Genomic DNA, 18,644 nt, shown 5'->3' with positions numbered 1-18,644 from the left:
CAAACTTAAATATGTCATATTGTACAAATACATTTAAAATATATTCAAATCATTTTCTTACATAATGACAGAACCTCAGCCAAAATTTCAAACAAGATAATAAAAAGTGATAAACAGGAAAATGTGGATACACTGCACAAAACCTCGGAGATCTGGACCCTCAGATACCTATACCTCTCCAGACATTTCTTACTATTAGCCATCTTTGTGAGCTCAAGTCACAGCTTCTTTAGGCCTTAGTTTTTAATCTGAGAAGTAAATTGGTTGAAACAGATCATTTTGAGATAGAACTCTATGATCTTTAGATTTGTCCAAATTAAATTTATGAATTTTTAAGTGAAAATAGTCAATGCTATGGTTTTTTCCAGTCACCATGTAGACCTGTGAGAGCTGGACCATAGAGAAGGCTGACTGCTGAAGAACTGATGCTTTTGGATTATGGTGCTGGAGAAGACTCTTGAGAGGCCCTTGGACTGCAAGGAGATCAAACCAGTCAATCCTAAAGGAAACTGACCCTGAATATTCACTGGAAGGACTGATGCTGAAGCTGACGCTCCAATACTTTGGCCACCTGATGGTGAAGAGCTGACTCACTGGAAAAGACCCTGATGCTGGGAAAGATTGAAGGCAAAGGAGAAGGGAGCGGCAGAAAACAAGATGGCTAGATAGCATCATTGACTCAATGGACATGAATTTGAACAAACTCCAGGAGATAGTGAAGGACAGGGGAGCCCGGCATGCTGTAGTTCATGCGGTCACAGAGTCAGATATGACTTAGCGACTGAACAACAATAACATCTTCAAAATGGTAATTGCATTCATAAGTAATTTTGAATCAAAAGAACAAAATACAAGCATATTGCAGAAACAAAGTATAATGTACTAAAATATTAAGTTAACTTAATACCTAACTGATCTAAGGAGTTTCTTGAAACATTATTTAATATCATTCTTTAGTACTCAAAAACTAAGGTTTCAGTACCATCTTGAATGTAGATGTAAATACACTTGGAAAAACAAATATAGGTTCACATACCTAGTCAGGATGATGGTATCAGCAGGATACTCAAATCATTAAAAAAAAAAAAAAAAAAAAAACTTTTCCCACAATAAAGAAGCCATAGTAAGATTTAATATTAAATGCCATAATAGGCAATAAGAGGGACAAATACCAGAATCTTACTTCTGGCTTCACATTCCTGCTTATGGTACAATAATTAATAAATCACTGGACTCCCTGCCATATTTAGCTAAAAGTCTGAAATATTTAATTTTAAAAGTCAAAGTCCACACAATGTGTAATAAACTAGGTATCATTCATTATGTGTAATGATGATTTTACAACTTTTCCATATTTTACTCTTCAAATCAAGACTTAAGATTACAGAATAAGTCTTCACTTTTCCCAAACTATTTTCAAAGAATCATTTTTGGGTCAATTAAAAGACTGTAACTCACCACTACCCACATTTACAAAAGCAACACAATCACACTGCTTTCTGAATTATAAGCTAACAGTTTCTCGTTCATTACAAACTTACCAAACGTTTGGCAAATTCTTTGTTTTCTGAGAGAAATCCATAACCTGGATGTACCTTAGAAATGAAAACAAAAAGCACTTTCAGTTTTACCGATTTGCAAAACCTTTATAATAAGCAAAACAAAGAGAACGTTAATGCATTTATTGTTTAGGGCTCTCGAGTAAGGTTACTGGCCTCTCTAACATCCTGAATATCTCTAACTCAGTTTCCGAGTTCAAACCCAAATGCCAAGAAATCACTGGCAGCACGCTGCTTCGGACCTAACCACAGCCAGGGCCGGCTACATACACACCTTCCTGCCCACTTGCACTTGGCTATGCTACTCAACCCCACCGAAACTCCCCCACTTTTCCTGAGACCAACTTTGGTCATAAGCTTGGTGGGTCAAAGAACTACGTTAAAGGAAACCTTTCACAAGATGGAGGAGAAACTCTGAGCTCCCCTTCCTTTACAGTACCAGAAAAACTGCTACTTTCCAACACCCTGGCTACTAAGCCAATGAATGTATTTTATTCCTGATATTATGAACATACTCAGCCACTACCCAATGATCAGTTTTCATCAAACCTAACTGAAATCAACGTTTGGCTTTACTTTTTCACCATACTCTGGATTTTTCTAATATTTGCCCCTCTTCCCCTCCTCATTCCACTCAGCCAGTGACAACCACTCCATCCTCTCCTCTCTCACAAGCCACACTGCAACAACTTAAATTCTACCATCCTCTTCTAACCAAGTAAATTTGACCAAACGTAAATTTAGTCACTCTATTATTAGTATTAAACATATTTCTAGGAAAATAATTCTGCTACATGTCAAATTTCTAAGTGAGCTAATATCATAATCTAATCTAGAAGTATCTATGCATTTGAGATTTCTTTTTTTACCTGAATGTTTATTTTTTTCTCTGCAATTACATGATCAACTTGGTATAAAAGGATAGGATCTTTTTTCCCTCAATTTTAAAGTTTAATCTATTTTTTCAACTTTTTATTTTATTTTGGACCATAGACAATTAATAACTTTGTGATAGTTTCAGGTGGATAGCAAAGAGATTCAGCCGTACATATACATGTATCCACTCTCCCACAAACTCCCCTCCCATCCAGGCTGCCACATAAGTATATTCACATCTGAGATTTTTTAAATGTTAAACTAAGCTTTATGAACATGGTACAGAGTAATTTACACTACTACATCATATGAGAGGAGTTTCACTCCAACAATTTCATTTTATATAAACATTTAACTGAAGATTGTATCCTGGCAATCTATAGTTTTACTATGAGTTAACACAGTTTTATCTTTATAGGTTAACAGAGTTTTACCTTCACTAACTCTGCTAATAAATTATAACGTCTATAATAAGGGCTCATGAATTCAGTTTTTTCTTCAAACAGGCATCTTAGTAAAAGTTTTTTTTTTTCCCCCAAAAGAAATGTGCCCACTAATTGGAGCAATCCAGGCTAATTGCTGGTATTGGCTGCTTCTATCCAATTTCAGATAACTCTGCAGAGGTTTTCAACATTATATGTAATTAGTTCTCTGATAAACACATACACACACACAGCAACAATATTAATAAAACACTATGGCCAATCAGAAACTTTTTTTTCCCTTGGATTCCACTCCATTCACACAGAATTGGGGATGGGGAGAATTGCCAATTTCTCCATGTAAATCATGTACATTCCATTGACACCAAACCCAAATAATTACCAACTGCAATCTTATTTCTGGAAGTATAAAGAGGCACAGATAATTTATGAATGATTAAAACAGAATTTAAGACAGGGTCTTTTGGATCCTATTTATAAAACACTTTTTTAAAACTATTATCACACTGAAAGGGTTAATACTCAAAACTAATTGGGATTTCTTTTTTTTTTCCCCTTCTCCTAGCAAATTTGGAAATGAACTGAAACTGCTCCCTAGTGTGAAAGCTGAACCCAACAGCCACCTGCGAGATCAGAGACCAACCCTGCCAGATGCCATGAAGCCTCTGACTCCCAGTAGCGGATTCGGCCACATCTCTCATGTGACATGAACTGCAACAGCACTTTCAATCATTCTTTTCCTTTTTTTTTTAAATACAAACTCTAGCGTTCCGCTCACTACATATGAAACAGCTGCAGCAGATAGATTCATTCGGACTCACAGCTTGGGCCCTGGTGCTCCTGACGGCGTCCATGATGGCATTCATGTTGAGGTAGCTCTTACTGGTGGGAGCTGGGCCGACGCAGACAGCCTCGTCCGCCATCTTCACGTGAACCTGAGGAGAAATCTCTGCGTTAACAGGGCATCCCAGCAAAGAGAACTACCTGCATCTGCAAGCATACACAGAACGGCGAACCCGAGGGCATCGCTGTCCTCACCTCTCTCTCTGAATACGCACTAGGAACTACGGTGTGGCAAATAAGCTCAGGGGCTGTATTAACCATGATTTCATTTATTACAAGCCTAACTCACTGTCTAACCCGATAATTTCCACACCAATTTGATTAGGTAAAATCACAGCAAACAATTTTAGCCTCCTATTCATATTCAGTTCATCTCCACATAAATCTTGTATCAAAAACGACCCTGTTACATGTAGCCAGGGTAGCCTAATATACTAATAACAAGCACTCCTGCCCAGTTCTAAGCAAGCTCCCCAGGAAGTGGAGATAATTAGAGGAACAGAGTGAAGGGATGGGGTGAGTGTTCCTGCTCAGCATCAGGTCAGCACCAGGGACAAACTGAAGCTCAGGACTGAAGAGTTCAATACCACCACACACGCGCCAGAAAACCTTGAGAATCGTTTAAACAGTCTCACATTCGATCCTCATCCATTTTAACCTTTCTTCCTAAAAGAACCAATACATGCATTAAGTTCTACATCAACTCCAAATTTAAGAATATGTGCTCCATTTTTAAGACTATTCCGTCCACAGTGTTTCAAACCTATTTTTGCTTAAGAAACGCAAGGCATTCAACATAGAGTAGAGTAAGTTACTTACTTCTGAAAGCAATCTATTCTTTTAAAATGATGAAAGGGATTCATAATGTTTTTGAAATGGCTTTTCCTAACAGTTTTCCAGGTTAAGGAACTGTATTTAAATTTATTTTACAAGGCAGTCATTAAAAACTGGAACACATCCATATACCTGGGCATGTATTACCCTCTTCCAAAAAGTCTAAGGTGGAAAATACATTTGGGTATTGCTAAGTTATATTCCCCAGCTGTAAAGTAGGTTTTAAAGAAGCACTTGGTTTTAAATGAGACCAAAAAAAGAAAAAACACCAAAAACAACCCACCCAAGTCATCTTGAAGAAAGTTCAGAGTTATCTTTATCAATTCAATTAAATATTTTCAAACTATGCAAAAAACTGTATAGTGTATTGAAAGGTTAAAAATACTTACTACTCAAGGGATTTATAGATCAGTATCTTAACATCAAATACTCAAATCTACACAGTTCAGTTTCTCTAATAATATCCGAGGAAAGGCAGCCGGGCTCACAAAAGAATCCTAAAGATTCCCAAACTCAAAGCAAGGCTCTCCTGTATGCCTTGCTTACTGCCAACTTCAACTTGCTCTTCTCCTCTCAGACCAGAATGTCCACTCTTCTACTGCCTTCTGCCCAGGTCACTCCCTATTAATAGCAATTTAGTTGCTGTAGTTGTGGTTGTGGGTTTTCTCTATAAGAAAGAAATTGAATACTGAACAATCCTTTAAAAAGAATGCATAAATCAGGTGGGGATAGTTTTTAAAGTTAAATCCACACTTATTCTGTGCCTTTATCTCCCTCCAGGTGCTACTCAGTGTTTCAAGTTTCACTTCTACCAGAGTCTTCAGATGAATCTCCTGTGATCTGAGCTTCGATAGTACCTGGTACAAAATTTAACATTTCATCGCCTCCTGCCCAGTAATGTCACTTTGACTGCTTTACAGATTACATCTGTTAAAATTTATACACTCTCCTTTGCCAGATCATAAGGTCCTGCAATGCAGAAGTTGTCTTAAATTCCTTTAAAAAAAAAAAATCTCTCCCAGCACAGTTTTACTGCTACAAGCTTTTAAATTTATAGATACACTTGAACGACTACTTAACTTTCACTGTTAAGCCATTGTCTTTGAGGTAAAAGGCTATGCTAAATTAAACCTTCTCCAATTTTAGTAATCCATATGGCAACTAAGGATTATATTGTGGGGGGTGGGGGGGGTGGGGATGGGATTGAAACATATACACACGCATCCATGTGTATTGGTATGGCCAAATTTTCTATAATAAATATGCATTAAAAAGGAGGGGAACCCTAATAACATTTTGACTTGTTTACTTTCAGGCTTTTCTCTAAATATACTTCTGTAACCAAACAGCATATATAATGTTGCATCCCTTGTTTTTCAACTATCATCAAAATAGACACTCTTCCTAGGTTAGCACAAACTCTTACATGTAAACATACTGAGAATCTAGCTCAAAGCCTAACATGTTTTAGCAGATCATTAATATTGTTTGAATAAACATTCAAATAAATACATCAAAAGCAGGTCAAAACTGCCTATGGACTTTACAAAGAAAAACAAAACATGCTGTTTCTAAAGGGTTGGTTGGTTTCTTCTATTTCTCAGAAACAAGTCTTGCTTTAAGGTAGAAGCATATACTAGCATCTCAAGTCCACAGTCTGGCACAGGCTCAGTACTAGCAAAACTACGTGGTGAAACCATTTGAGAGGAAAAAAAACTAGGAACATTCTGCTGCCTTAGTGCCCAAGGAGATACTCATGAGCCAACCAGGAAAGAACAGTTTAAAACACTTTCAAAACCCAATTTCAATTTGGTTGCTACTGTTCTAAATGACGAAAGTGATTTCTTTGGCTTAATAATATTAATACAAAGTTAAAGTCACTCAGTCGTGTCCGACTCTTTGCGACCCCATGGACTATACTGTCTGTGGAACTCTCCAGGCCAGGATACTGGAGTGAGTAGCTGTTCCCTTCTCCAGCATATCTTCCCAACCCAGAGATTGAACCCAGGTCTCCCAAATTGCAGGCATTTTCTTTACCAGCTGAGCCACAAGGGAAGCCCAAGAGTATCAGAGTGGGTAGCCTATCCCTTCTCCAGCAGATCTTCCCAACCCAGGAATCGAACTGAGGTCTTCCACGTTGCAGGTGGATTCTTCACCAGCTGAGCTACTAGGGAAGCTCATGATATTAATACAAAACAAACTGCATTCAAGCAGTGCAGACTCTCCTCTCAAGAATGACTTAGCAGCATCACCCACACTGACTAGATGTATTTATGTCTTAAAAATGTCAATACCCTGAAAAAATATAAATTTCATTTTTATATTTCAATAGTAAAATGAAAATATAACAATAATGGAAAACTGAAACTGAACTAGTGAATTAACCAGGATATTGCTGACAGCAAGTTTCAAATAGAAAATCAGATTTTAAGTACTAAGTCAAGGAGTTAGTCTTCACAAACTTTTCCAATAGAAAAGTTTCCAAATGGGGTTTTATTTATTTTAAAGATTATTAGTTTCCTCCTCAAGCATTAGTTTTTATATAGGTAAAGAATCTGCCTGCAAGACAGGAGATCCAGGTTCGATCCCTGGGTTGGGAAGATGCCCTAGAAAAGGGAATGTCTACCCACTCCAGTATTCTTGCCTGGAGAATTCCATTCAGAGCAGTCTGATGGGCTACAGTCCATGGGGTCGCAAAGAGTCAAGACACAATTTGACGACTAACACTTGGAAATTTTTTGATTCTTTAAATAGGGGAAAATTACTTGTATCAGCCTTTTATATTAGGCCAAATAACAATCTAGCAGAAGAAAGATGTGTTTTTAAATTTATGGGACTGAAAAAATCATCTTCCTTATTGACTTTTTGTTTAAATAATTAAATGCTTGGCCATAGATAGGTTAAAGATTATGTCTGAATTTTAAGACTTTGAGTTAATGGAAATGTTCATATTAGTCTGTTAGATGCCTGAGACATGATGAAAAGATAACTCTGCTTGGGCCCTAATCTTATCAAATAAATTGCACCTAAGGTGAAAAGGAGACTAAAAAAAATAGACTAGATCAGCTCTATCTAGGGAAAGAAAGCTTTGAAATACTAAACCAAACTAGCAGAGAATGAGAAAGCTGAGGCAGACAAGCAGCACTTAAGATGTTTCTTCCCCACAGACATAGAGGACAGACTTGGACACAGTGGGGCAAGGACAGGGCGAGACGAACGGAGAGAGCGGCGTGGAGATAAGCACATCACCACGGGGAAACCAGAGCCAGGGGAAGCCGCTGTGCGACGCAGGAAGCTCAGCCCAGCGCACAACCAACAGGGGCTGACGAGGTCTCCAGGGACTGACAGCAGTGGCAGGCCATGGCCTTCACAGCCTGGAGGGGCTCAAAGCATGGATGGCACAGAGAGCTGGTGAGCGCGGGGGCCCCACACTAAACTAGAAGAATGTGGCCACAGTGAGAAGGGCAGTAAGGTAGGGAAGTGGGGCTGGGAGAGGCAGCCTGACCTCCTGCTCTTGTCTTCAAACACCCAACCCAAGGCAGAGGTCAAGGAAGCTCAGGAGATATACTCCGTCCCACTGCTGGGCATACACACCGAGGCAACCAGAACTGAAAGAGACACGTGTACCCCAGTGTTCATCGCAGCACTGTTTATGATAGCCAGGACGTGGAAGCAACCTAGATGTCCATCAGCAGATGAATGGATAAGAAAGCTGTGGTACATATACACGTGGAATATTACTCAGCCATTAAAAAGAATACATTTGAATCAGTTCTGATGAGGTGGATGATACTGGAGCCTATTATACAGAGTGAAGTAAGCCAGAAAGCAAAACACCAATACAGTATACTAACGCATATATATGGAATTTAGAAAGATCGTAACGATAACCCTGTATGCGAGACAGACAAAGAGACACAGATGTATAGAACAGTCTTTTGGACTCTGTGGGAGAAGGCAAGGGTGGGATGATCTGAGAGAATAGCACTGAAACATGTATATTATCATATGTGGAACAGATCGCCAGGTTCAATGCATGAGACAGGTGCTCAGGGCTGGTGCAGTGGGATGACCCTGAGGGATGGGATGGGGAGGGAAGTGGGAGGGGGCTTCAGAATGGAGAACACATGTACACCCATGGCTGATTCATATCAGTGCATGGCAAAAACCACTACAATATTGTAAAGTAATTAGCCTCCAACTAAAATAAATAAATTAAAAAAATTTTTAATTGAAATAAAAAAAAAAGAGAGATACACTCCACAGATGTCAGTCTCCTGAAGACTGATCCATAAGGAAAAAGTCTGATAAAATTAATCAAAATTTAAAACTTTTGTTCTTCCAAGACACTATTAATAACAATGTGATTCCACTTCCCACCCAACAGGATATCTATAATCAAAAAGATAATGACAAACATTGGTGAGAATGAGGAGAAACTTGAACCCACATACCCTGCTAGTGGGAATATAAAATGGTACAGCTGCTTTGGAAAACAGTCTGTTAGTACCTAAAAAGGATAGTTATCAAATGACCCAGCAATTCCACTCCTAAGCATACACACCCAAGAGAAATGATAATATATGCCCATTCAAACACATGTACACAATTGTTCATAACATGCTTATTCATAGTATCAAAAACTGGAAGCCACCCAAATGGCCAGCAGCTGGTAAACAGACAAAGCAAAATGTATTCGATTCATATAGTAGAGTATTACTCGGCCAAAAAAAGGGCCACAAACTGATAAATGTAGTAACATAAATCTCAAAAAATCCAAAATTGGGATAGGAGTACGTCAAGGCTGTATATTGTCACCTGGCTTATTTAACTTATATGCAGAGTACATCATGCAAACTGCCGGCTGGATAAACTACAAGCTGGAATCAAGACTGCTGGGAGAAACAACAACCTTGGATATGCAGATGATACCACTAATGTCAGAAAGTGAAGAGGAACTTCACTCTTGATGAAAGAAGCTCTTGATGAAGGTGAAAGAGGAGAGTGGAAAAGCTGGCTTAAAACTGAACATTCAAAAAACTAATATCATGGCATCTGGTCCCATCACTTTATGGCAAATAGATGTGAAAAAGCTGGAAACAGTGGCAGATTTTATTTTCTTGGGCTCAAAAAATCACTGCAGATGGTGAATGGAGCCATGAAATTAAAAGGCACTTGCTCCGTGGACGAAAAGCTATGACAAACCTCAACAACATATTAAAAAGCAGAGACATCACTTTGTTGACACAGGTCTGTATAGTCAAAGCTATGATTTTTCAGTCATCTGTGGATGTGAGAGTTGGACCATAAAAAAGGTTGAGCGCCGAAGAAGTGATGCCTTTCAATTGCGGTGCTGGAGAAGACTCTTGAGAGTTCCTGAGACAACAAGAAGATTAAACTAGTCCATCCTAAAGGAAATTAACCCTGAATATTCACTGGAAATACTGATGCTGAAGCTGAAATTCCACTACTTTGGCCACGTGATGCAAAGAGCCAACTGATTGGAGGAAACCCTGATGCTGGGAAAGATTGAGGGCAGGAGAAAGAAGAGGGTGACAGAGGATGAGATGGTTGGATGGCATCACCGACTCAATGGACATGGGTTTGAACACACTCTGGGAGACAGTGAAGGACAGGGAAGCCTGGCGCGCTGCAATCCACGGGGTCGCAAAGAGTCAGACGCGACTTAGCGGCTGAACAACAACCACAAAAACATTATTCTACGTGAAAAAGCCAGACACAAAAGGCCCACTATTAAATATTTCTATGTATCTGAAAATTTTTAGAAAATGCAAAACTACAGACAAAGCGTATCAGTGGCTACCGAGGTGAAGCTGGCAACAAGAGTGACTGCAGACGGACACAAAGAGGTCTTTCCGGGTGACGGCTACATTCTAAAACTGGACAGTGGTGAGAGTTGCACAAGTCTAAAAAGTACACCATGATTCAATAAAATTGTTAAATAAAATCAGGAAATTTCATATAAAAATATTTTAAATCCACTGTGCTGTGAGCTCTAATGAGATACTACTCCTGGTACACAGCACAGTGCAATATGCTATTAATTTTTGATTAATGACTAACCAATAAAGAGAAAGTTAAGATTCACCTGACAAAGAAGATTCCTGAGACAGAAGCCAACTGAGAAGGGCATTCCAGCAGTACAAACACTGTACCAAATGCATGGAGGCCTGAGAGGGAATGAAAATGGTATGGAAGTAATAAGCATCAAAGCAGAAGGAACCAGTGCTATGTGCTCCAGACAGACCAGAGAAGGTAGGGACTTAGAATAGCTATTGAATCCAATGAACCAGATCTCTGGCAACTTTGGGGACTTACTAGAACAACAGAAATAGAAGCCAGGCGTCCCTCAGTTGAAGAGCAAATGGGAGGCAAAAAAAGAAAGGCAAACCGAAGATGACTAGTCTTTCATGTATGTGCTGCTGCTGCTGCTAAGTCGCTTCAGTCGTGTCCGACTCCCAGCGACCCCATGGACTGCAGCCCACAGGCCCCTCCGTCCGTGGGATTTTCCAGGCATGAGTACTGGAGTGGGGTGCCATTGCTTCATGTATGTGGCTTACCCGTAATGCCAGGGAATGTTGGGGATGCAAGAGGATCTTACCTTCTTCTCTCTGTAACTGTTGGTAAGATGCAGTACACACACAAGGTATTCAATAAAACTTCTTCACTGCAGCTTGATAGAGCTTTTCAGGGAGATGTCCTCACAGAAATACCTAACAGATGTGAGTGTGTGTGCCCAGGCTCACAAACCTGACTAGAAGCCCCTAAGATCAGCAGCCAAATACACGGCTGTGAAGACAAAAGACAACCTGGAAAGAGATTCTACAAAATTTATAGACTCAATGGGAAAAGTTCGGGAAATAGAAGGTGGTGATGGTTGTAACAGTGTGAACACACAATGCCACTGAATTGTACAATTAAAAATAAAGTGATAAACTTTATGTAATTTTACAGTCTTTTAAAAAACTATGCAGATTCATCACAACTTACAGGCTATCACTGACAAGCAATTGTAAAAAATGTAGTTTCAGAACTTATATAGTCTGCTACACACACACACGTGCACGCGTGTGCACACACATGCTGCAGTTCACGGGGTCACAAACAGTTGGACACGACTTAGAGACTAAACAACAAGCAGAAAAAATTCAACATGGGAGGAAAAACACAAACAACACAAAAAGAAAATATCAATAATAAGAATGTGGCATAACTCTAGCTTGTAATCATTTTCCATTTACTAAAGAAAAGCTACCACACATTCATTTAAGACTCTAGTCATGAATGCTTGAATATACATATGTAATTCTGAGTACAGATTTCTGAAACAATGATACAGTGAGAGTCTAGGAATAGAATTAAGAAATACCCTCCATTGTAAGCAGTATATTTTTCTTAAAGCATTCCCAAACTGTACGAACAGTTAAATGTCAGTTCTAATAATTTAAATACAAATAGTCACCAATGCCAGGAGCTCTCGAAAACTCCTAGAACCTGGCCAGCACCACCACTGCTTCTGAGGTGCCGCTGATTGATAAAGACTACACATCCAAGTGAGTCATCCAGGTGTGCTCAAGTTTTTTAATCCCAAGTAACGTAAGAATGGCTTGACAGAGAATTTAGAAGTTTAAGCAACACAGATAACCATAACTTCTCATCCCCATTCAGGCCTCTCAGTCCCACTTCCTACACTGAAACGAACTGTTGACGGTTGTGGATGTGTCCTTTCAGGCTTGGCTAATTTCATACACAGAGCAGACATAAAAGTGTACGGTTTTATACTGAGCTTAAGATTTTCTTCCCATAAACTGCATCACACTGTGTATGATTCTTGCAACTTGTTTAACTGCTATATAACATTCCTAGTGACTGGGTAAACCATAACTTAACCTTTTCTCCAGTAATGGATATTATGGCTCATCTGCAGATATTACAAGCTGCAAAAGGATTCTCTAAACATGTATGCATATTTCTCTATGCATATTTCTATGAGAAAAGTACTTGAAAGTGTAAAGGCTATAAACCACATACTCAAAAGCCTACATCTATTAACACTCTGAGCAGAGATGAACTTCTCCACACCACACCACCACTGAACATTTTTACTGTTTGCTGATCTAATTTTCTTAATCTAATGAAGAAAAATGACTCCTGACTGGTTTTAAATTTGCATTTCTCTAATTATGAGTGCCTTTGGGCATATTTTCAGGTTTGTGAGCTATCTGCATTTCTTCTTTTGATCACTGATCATTTTTTAATTTAAGAGAGATCTTACAAAGAAACAAAGGCATCTTGGGTTTTGGGTTTTTTTTTTAAACAACATGTAACACCAAAACATTGTTCTTGTTCAAAGCTAAGCTAACAACTGTTTCAACCACACCTGCAACCCCATCACATTTTTTCTCTCCAGTTATCACTTCTCAGGTGAAGATGCAAGCTTAGACCTTTGTCTATGCCAGGGATCTCAACTGGGAGCAACTCTGTTCTGCAGGACACAGCTGGCAACGACTGCAGACAGTTCTGCTGGTCACGACGGTAGGATGGAAGGGTGCTACTGCTGTCCAGTGGGCAGAGGACAAGGACACTTCGCAACATTCTATTAGACCAAGAGCACAACAGCCCCCAGAAAGAAGAATCACTTAACCCAAAATGCCAATGGTGCCACTGCTGAGAACCCCTGGTCTGTGCTTTTACATGATGCATATACTACTTTTCAGAGTGTGTGTGGGGAGGGTGGGGGTTAAACCTTAATAGGGTTGGTTTTTTTTTTTGGTCAGGCCATGTGGCATGCAGGATCTCAGTTCCCTAATCAGGGATCGCACCCTGCATTGGGAGTGTAGAGTTTTAACCACTGGACCGCCAGGGAAGTCCCACACTGATGGTATTTTCATATCACATGTCATTCTATACGTTCTTTTTCAGTCTTTAAAATGTCTCAGAGATGTTATATCAATACGTAGAGATCTATCTTATTATTTTTTAACTGCTAGAGAATTCTGAGACATGGCCCTCCAGTCTGCCAGCCATCTCCCTGCAGGTGGACCCGCAGCATGAGGAATCACCATCTGGACGACCATCATGATGTGTCCTCAGCAGACATGCTGTCCACTGCCCAGGTCTTGTCCTCCTCTGGATCTCTCTCTTCTGGAAAGGCTCCCGTCTTTTACAGCCATCCTCTCCTGTCTGTGTTGTAGACAGCGGTTTTCTACTGAACAGTTCCATCTGCTCTCTGTCTTTCAGAAATTCCTCATCATTTCCAGGACCATACTCCCCACTCTGTTTCACAACAAAATTCTGGTTTGTTATTCTTTTTTCTTTTGAATTTGTCTTCGTAACTGTTTCTCTTCCTTGGGAATTTGGAATGGGAAGACAGAACTCTGACTCACTCCACCAGCCTCAATTAGAAGTCAGGACCTTTAAAATTTTGTATTTTTTTTTTTTACCATAGAAAATATAGTATATTTTAATTTAAAAATCAAAAATTGTGACCAATATCGCTTTCTAAGAGAACTTATTTTTAGGACTGTCATGAAAAATATCAACAGTTTCTTACACAGAATCTAATTTGTAATAAAAATCTGAAAATGCTGATCCAGCTCCTCAATTACTACAAATGCAACCTGGCTGCAGGCAACACAGCTACCATTCCTCTCTTTGTGCATCTGAATGGTGAGTATCTTTTTCATAGCATCCATTCTACCTGGTGTCTGCTCATTCCTAGGAGCTCCCAAAGCTGGCTTTCTAACCTCAGATTCCACTTCCCAAACTGTCCAGCGTTGCGGCTGGGTTCACAAAGGGCATGAAAACCTTGATTTACAGCATATGATTGGTTGGTTTCTCTCCAAAGAGCTTCAGATGAGTATCAAAAATAACCTTCCCAATGCCCTGCTCCCCTGAAAATTCCTGGTACTCTATAGTTAGCTCCCTTACATGAAGCAGCGAGCATCAAAAGCCGTCAGGGAGCTCAGGGTTTTCACGAGCATAGTCATTCTCAATAACAGGGACAAGATACAGGAAGCCACCCCAAAAATCTGGGAAACGTTTCATTTTCTAAAAATATCCTTCCGTCTCATCAAGACACACCCCCCCCCAAAAAAAAAAACCTCTTCTTCGCCAGAGGACAGGACGAGTACTTTGAAGGAGCTCCAAAAACTATTCTGAATTCCTATTTCAAGCCTAACAATTCACCTTGACAGTTACCGATCCAAGGTGAGTTTGCCACTCAGTGAATTCTCCTGTGACTCCGTGACTGGGCCTGGCAACCAGGAAATGAATGAAAGCAGAGAAGTGCTTCTCTGGGGACTTAGTCTAGAGACTCAGAGAAACTCAGATAAACAGAGCAAGGGTGTCAGGAATGAAGCAAAGATGAGTCGCCCATCTTCTACCTTCCTTGGAACTGACACACCTAATCTAAGGTGAAGGGTAAGAAGACTCAAAACATAGGGAAAGTAGATACATGTCAGGAGAGATGAAGTCACCTGCTAAGTTGAAGGATTACTCATCGCCGGAGTTCTGCCCCTTCCACCAAGGAGCCTGGCACACTCTACATCCCGAGCATGTAACTTCAGTGAACTTCCCAGCTGCACGGAAGTACTCAGGTACAGACTCGAGCCTGTACAAAGGCTCATTTCATCTCACAGAGATTTCACAGTGAATTAGATCTTTAATTTTGGAAAGAATTTGTGACAGGATGCTATAAAGACAGAGGTAAAAAGGTACCCAATCTGGCAGCAGCAATGGACGAGGGGGAAAAAAAAAAAAAAAAAAATATATATATATATATATATATATATGACTGCATAAGTCTGAAAGCTCCTTGGCTTTTGCTTCAAAATCTAACTTTTCTCTAAATCCAAATGTCTGGTTGGCTTAGGACAGAACACTTGGCGCAGCTGTCGGCACGCCTCTTTTGTATGAAAGAGTAAATAAATATATCCAAATTGAAAGGAACATCTGGACAACAGAAGGTAGCAAAACCATGTGGCAGCTTGTTCTCTGGACAGAAAGACTATAGGAAAAGCTGTCCTACCAAAAACAAAAACTATATATAATTAAAAGACCAGGAAAATGAGTATCTGAGTATTATATCCAAAACTCAAAAGAAGAAAACATTTCCCTCCCAATGTAAGCTCCTAATTCCATTTACACAATACTGGTCCCTGTCCCCACTCTCTTTTCTAATTCAGCTATTCCATGTTCCACCCAGGGGGCATCCCAGGTGGCTCAGTGGTAAAGAATCCATCTGCCAATGCAGGAAACACAGGTTTGATCCCTGAATCAGGAATATCCCCTGGAGAAGGAAATGCAACCCATTCCAATATTTTTGCCTGGGAAATCCCAGGCACAGAGGAGCCTGGTGGGCTTCATCCAAAGGATGGCGAAGAGTTGGGCACGACAGAGCACATGTTCCAGCCACCATATCCCTTTTACCATTGAGTAAACCCTGAACACTTCCCTGACTCTGTCCAACATTCATCACAGGTGCTCTACCACAGAAGGATAAAAAGAGATTTGATAAATCAGTCTCCTCCCCTCTAGGAATTCAGTCCAGTGCGAAGACAGACTTCCAAAGCAAGTGCAATTAAAATAAATAAGAGCATGTATAAAGAGCTAATGCAAAAAATGGTTTCATGACAAATCAGTTATAGAACTATTAAACTGGATAACTGATCAAAAGGAGAAAGTGAGAAGGGAACTATCAACAGAGACAGGGCAGACTCAAAATCATGGAATGCGAAAGGCCCCAGCATATTTAGAAATCTGTGAAATGGCTTGAAAACAAGGTGAGTAGGAGTCACTAGGAGGATGGCAGAAGAGAAAGATCGACTACCAGGAAAACCAGCTTGCAAGGAATCTTGAGTGCCAGAGTAGAGTTTGGGCTTTAACCGGGAAGTCAGTGGTTCTCAACATTTATCTTCCATGGAAAGAAGATAACCGTTCATATGAGGAATGCGACACTCCATTATGAACAGCAGCTTACTATATGCGGCTGCAGTTGGGCCATTCCAAGCAATTAGCTGCAAATGTTCTCCTTTCTCTTCCAAGTCTCTCACATGAAGCTTAATAAGTAGAGACCTTTCTCGTCCTCTGACGTCACCTAACCAAATTTTTCCCATAATGTAGGATATACAGCATAACATATAGGATGCAAAAACAAATTCAGATATATCAAAATCCTACCCACACTCATTTTTAAATAACTTTTAACTAACACCACTGGCCATTCCAATTGCAGGTAAAATGGAGTAAGTGTATTGCATTCCATTTGTCCCACTGAATGCAGCTATGAAATCTGAACAGAATACATTAACCAACTACTTGTAAACTCTGAAAAGAACACAGCAACAGGCAGATGGAGGGAGAACAGAATTCAAATGACCATGAACCAGCGATGAGACCAGCACTTTCCTCTGGGCACTGGGGTGCTGACAGAGACAGAAGCCCTGTATTTCTGACTCCAGAAGCAGAAAAGGGAGCTGCTAAGCAGTATGTGAAGCAAGAACTTCCAGATATACAAGCTGGGTTTAGAAAAGGCAGAGGAACCAGAGATCAAATTGCCAGCATCCGCTGGATCATAGAGAACGCAAGGGAATTCCAGAAATACATCTACTTCTGCATGATTGACTATGTTAAAGCCTTTGATTGTGTGGATCACAACAAACTGTGGAAAATTCTAAAAAGAGACCAGAATACCAGACCACCTTTCCTGCCTCCTGGGAAACCTGCATGTGGGTCAAGAAGCAACAGTTAGAACCTTACATGAAACAACAGATGGTTCAAAACTAGGAAAGGAGTAAGTCAAGCCTGTATATTGTCACCCTACTTATTCAACTTCTATGCAGAGTACATCATGCAGCCACGAAATTAAAAGACGCTTACTCCTTTGAAGAAAAGCTATGACAAACCTAGAGAGTGTATTAAAAAGCAAAGACATCACTTTGCCAATAAATGTCCCTATAGTCAAGCTATGGTTTTTCCAGTAGTCATGTACAGGTGTGAGAGTTGGAACATAAAGAGGGCTGAGCACCGAAGAACTGATGCTTTCAAACTGTGGTGCTGAAGAAGACTCTTCAGAGTCACTGGGACAACAAGGTGATCAAACCAGTCAACCCTAAAGGAAATCAACCATGAATATTCATTGGAAGGACTGATGCCAAAGCCCCAGTACTTTGGCCATCTGATGCGAAGAACTGACTCACTGGAAAAGACCCTGAGGCTGGGAAAGATTGAGGGCAAGAGAAGAAGGGGACAGCAGAGGATGAGATGGTTAGATAGCATCACTGACTCAACAGAAGTGAATTTCAGCAGACTCCAAGAGATAGTGAAGGACAGGGAAGCCTGCCATGCTGAATGAAGTTCATGGGGTCACAAAGAGTTGGACATGACTTAGTGACTGAACAACGAAGAATGATACACCACAATCAAGCAAGGCTTATACCCAAAATGAAGGACTGGTCCAATATTTTTAAATCAGCCACTCAATGCAAAATATCATACTACAATCAAAAGAGAAAAATACAGAGAGTCATGTCAATTGATTCAGAAAAAGTACTGATGAAAAAAAATTGTTAGAAAACCAGAAGTAGACAAGATCTTCCCCAACCTGATAAAGGGCATCTACAAAAATCAACAAATAACATCAAACTTAATACTGACTGACTCCTTTCCACTAGATTGGAAAATATGTACTATCAACACTCTTATAGCAAAACATACTGGAGCGTTCCCACCTAGTGTAATAAGGAAAGAAAAAAAATGAGGCATACAAATCATAAAAGAAGAAACAGAACTGTTAGTGTCAGACAGCTTAATCGTCTTCACAAAATATCAAAAAAAGTGAAAGCATGAGTCACTCAGTTGTGTCCAACTCACTGCAATCCCATGGACTGTAGCCGACCAGGTTCCTCTGTCCATGGAATTTTCCAGGCACGGATACTGCAGTGGGTAGCCATTCCCTTCTCCGGGGGATCTTCCCAACCCAGGTACGGAACCCAAGTCTCCCACATTGCAGGCACATTCTTAACCGCCTGAGCCACCGGGGAAGCCCAAAGGGATGTACCAAAAAACT

At 40.1% G+C, this 18,644-nt stretch overlaps 1 protein-coding gene across 6 annotated transcripts in view; it reads right to left on the bottom strand.

The window, feature by feature from the left end:
* PCCA (propionyl-CoA carboxylase subunit alpha) overlaps positions 1-18,644 on the bottom strand; it is a 361,328-nt gene that overhangs the window by 302,984 nt on the left and 39,700 nt on the right. For all 6 annotated transcript variants that reach the window (XM_027557904.1, XM_027557902.1, XM_027557903.1 and 3 more), the window contains exons 5-6: positions 3,700-3,813; positions 1,542-1,595 (exon numbers count right to left, since the gene is read on the bottom strand). In XM_027557904.1, the coding sequence (XP_027413705.1) occupies positions 1,542-1,595; positions 3,700-3,813 (168 nt within the window). The remainder of the gene's footprint in view (positions 1-1,541; positions 1,596-3,699; positions 3,814-18,644) is intronic.

This window comes from Bos indicus x Bos taurus, chromosome 12 (genome assembly GCF_003369695.1).
Source record: "Bos indicus x Bos taurus breed Angus x Brahman F1 hybrid chromosome 12, Bos_hybrid_MaternalHap_v2.0, whole genome shotgun sequence".
Lineage (NCBI taxonomy): Eukaryota > Metazoa > Chordata > Mammalia > Artiodactyla > Bovidae > Bos > Bos indicus x Bos taurus.
Note: the sequence above shows the minus strand (reverse complement) of the source record. Positions and strands in the feature narration are given on the sequence as shown.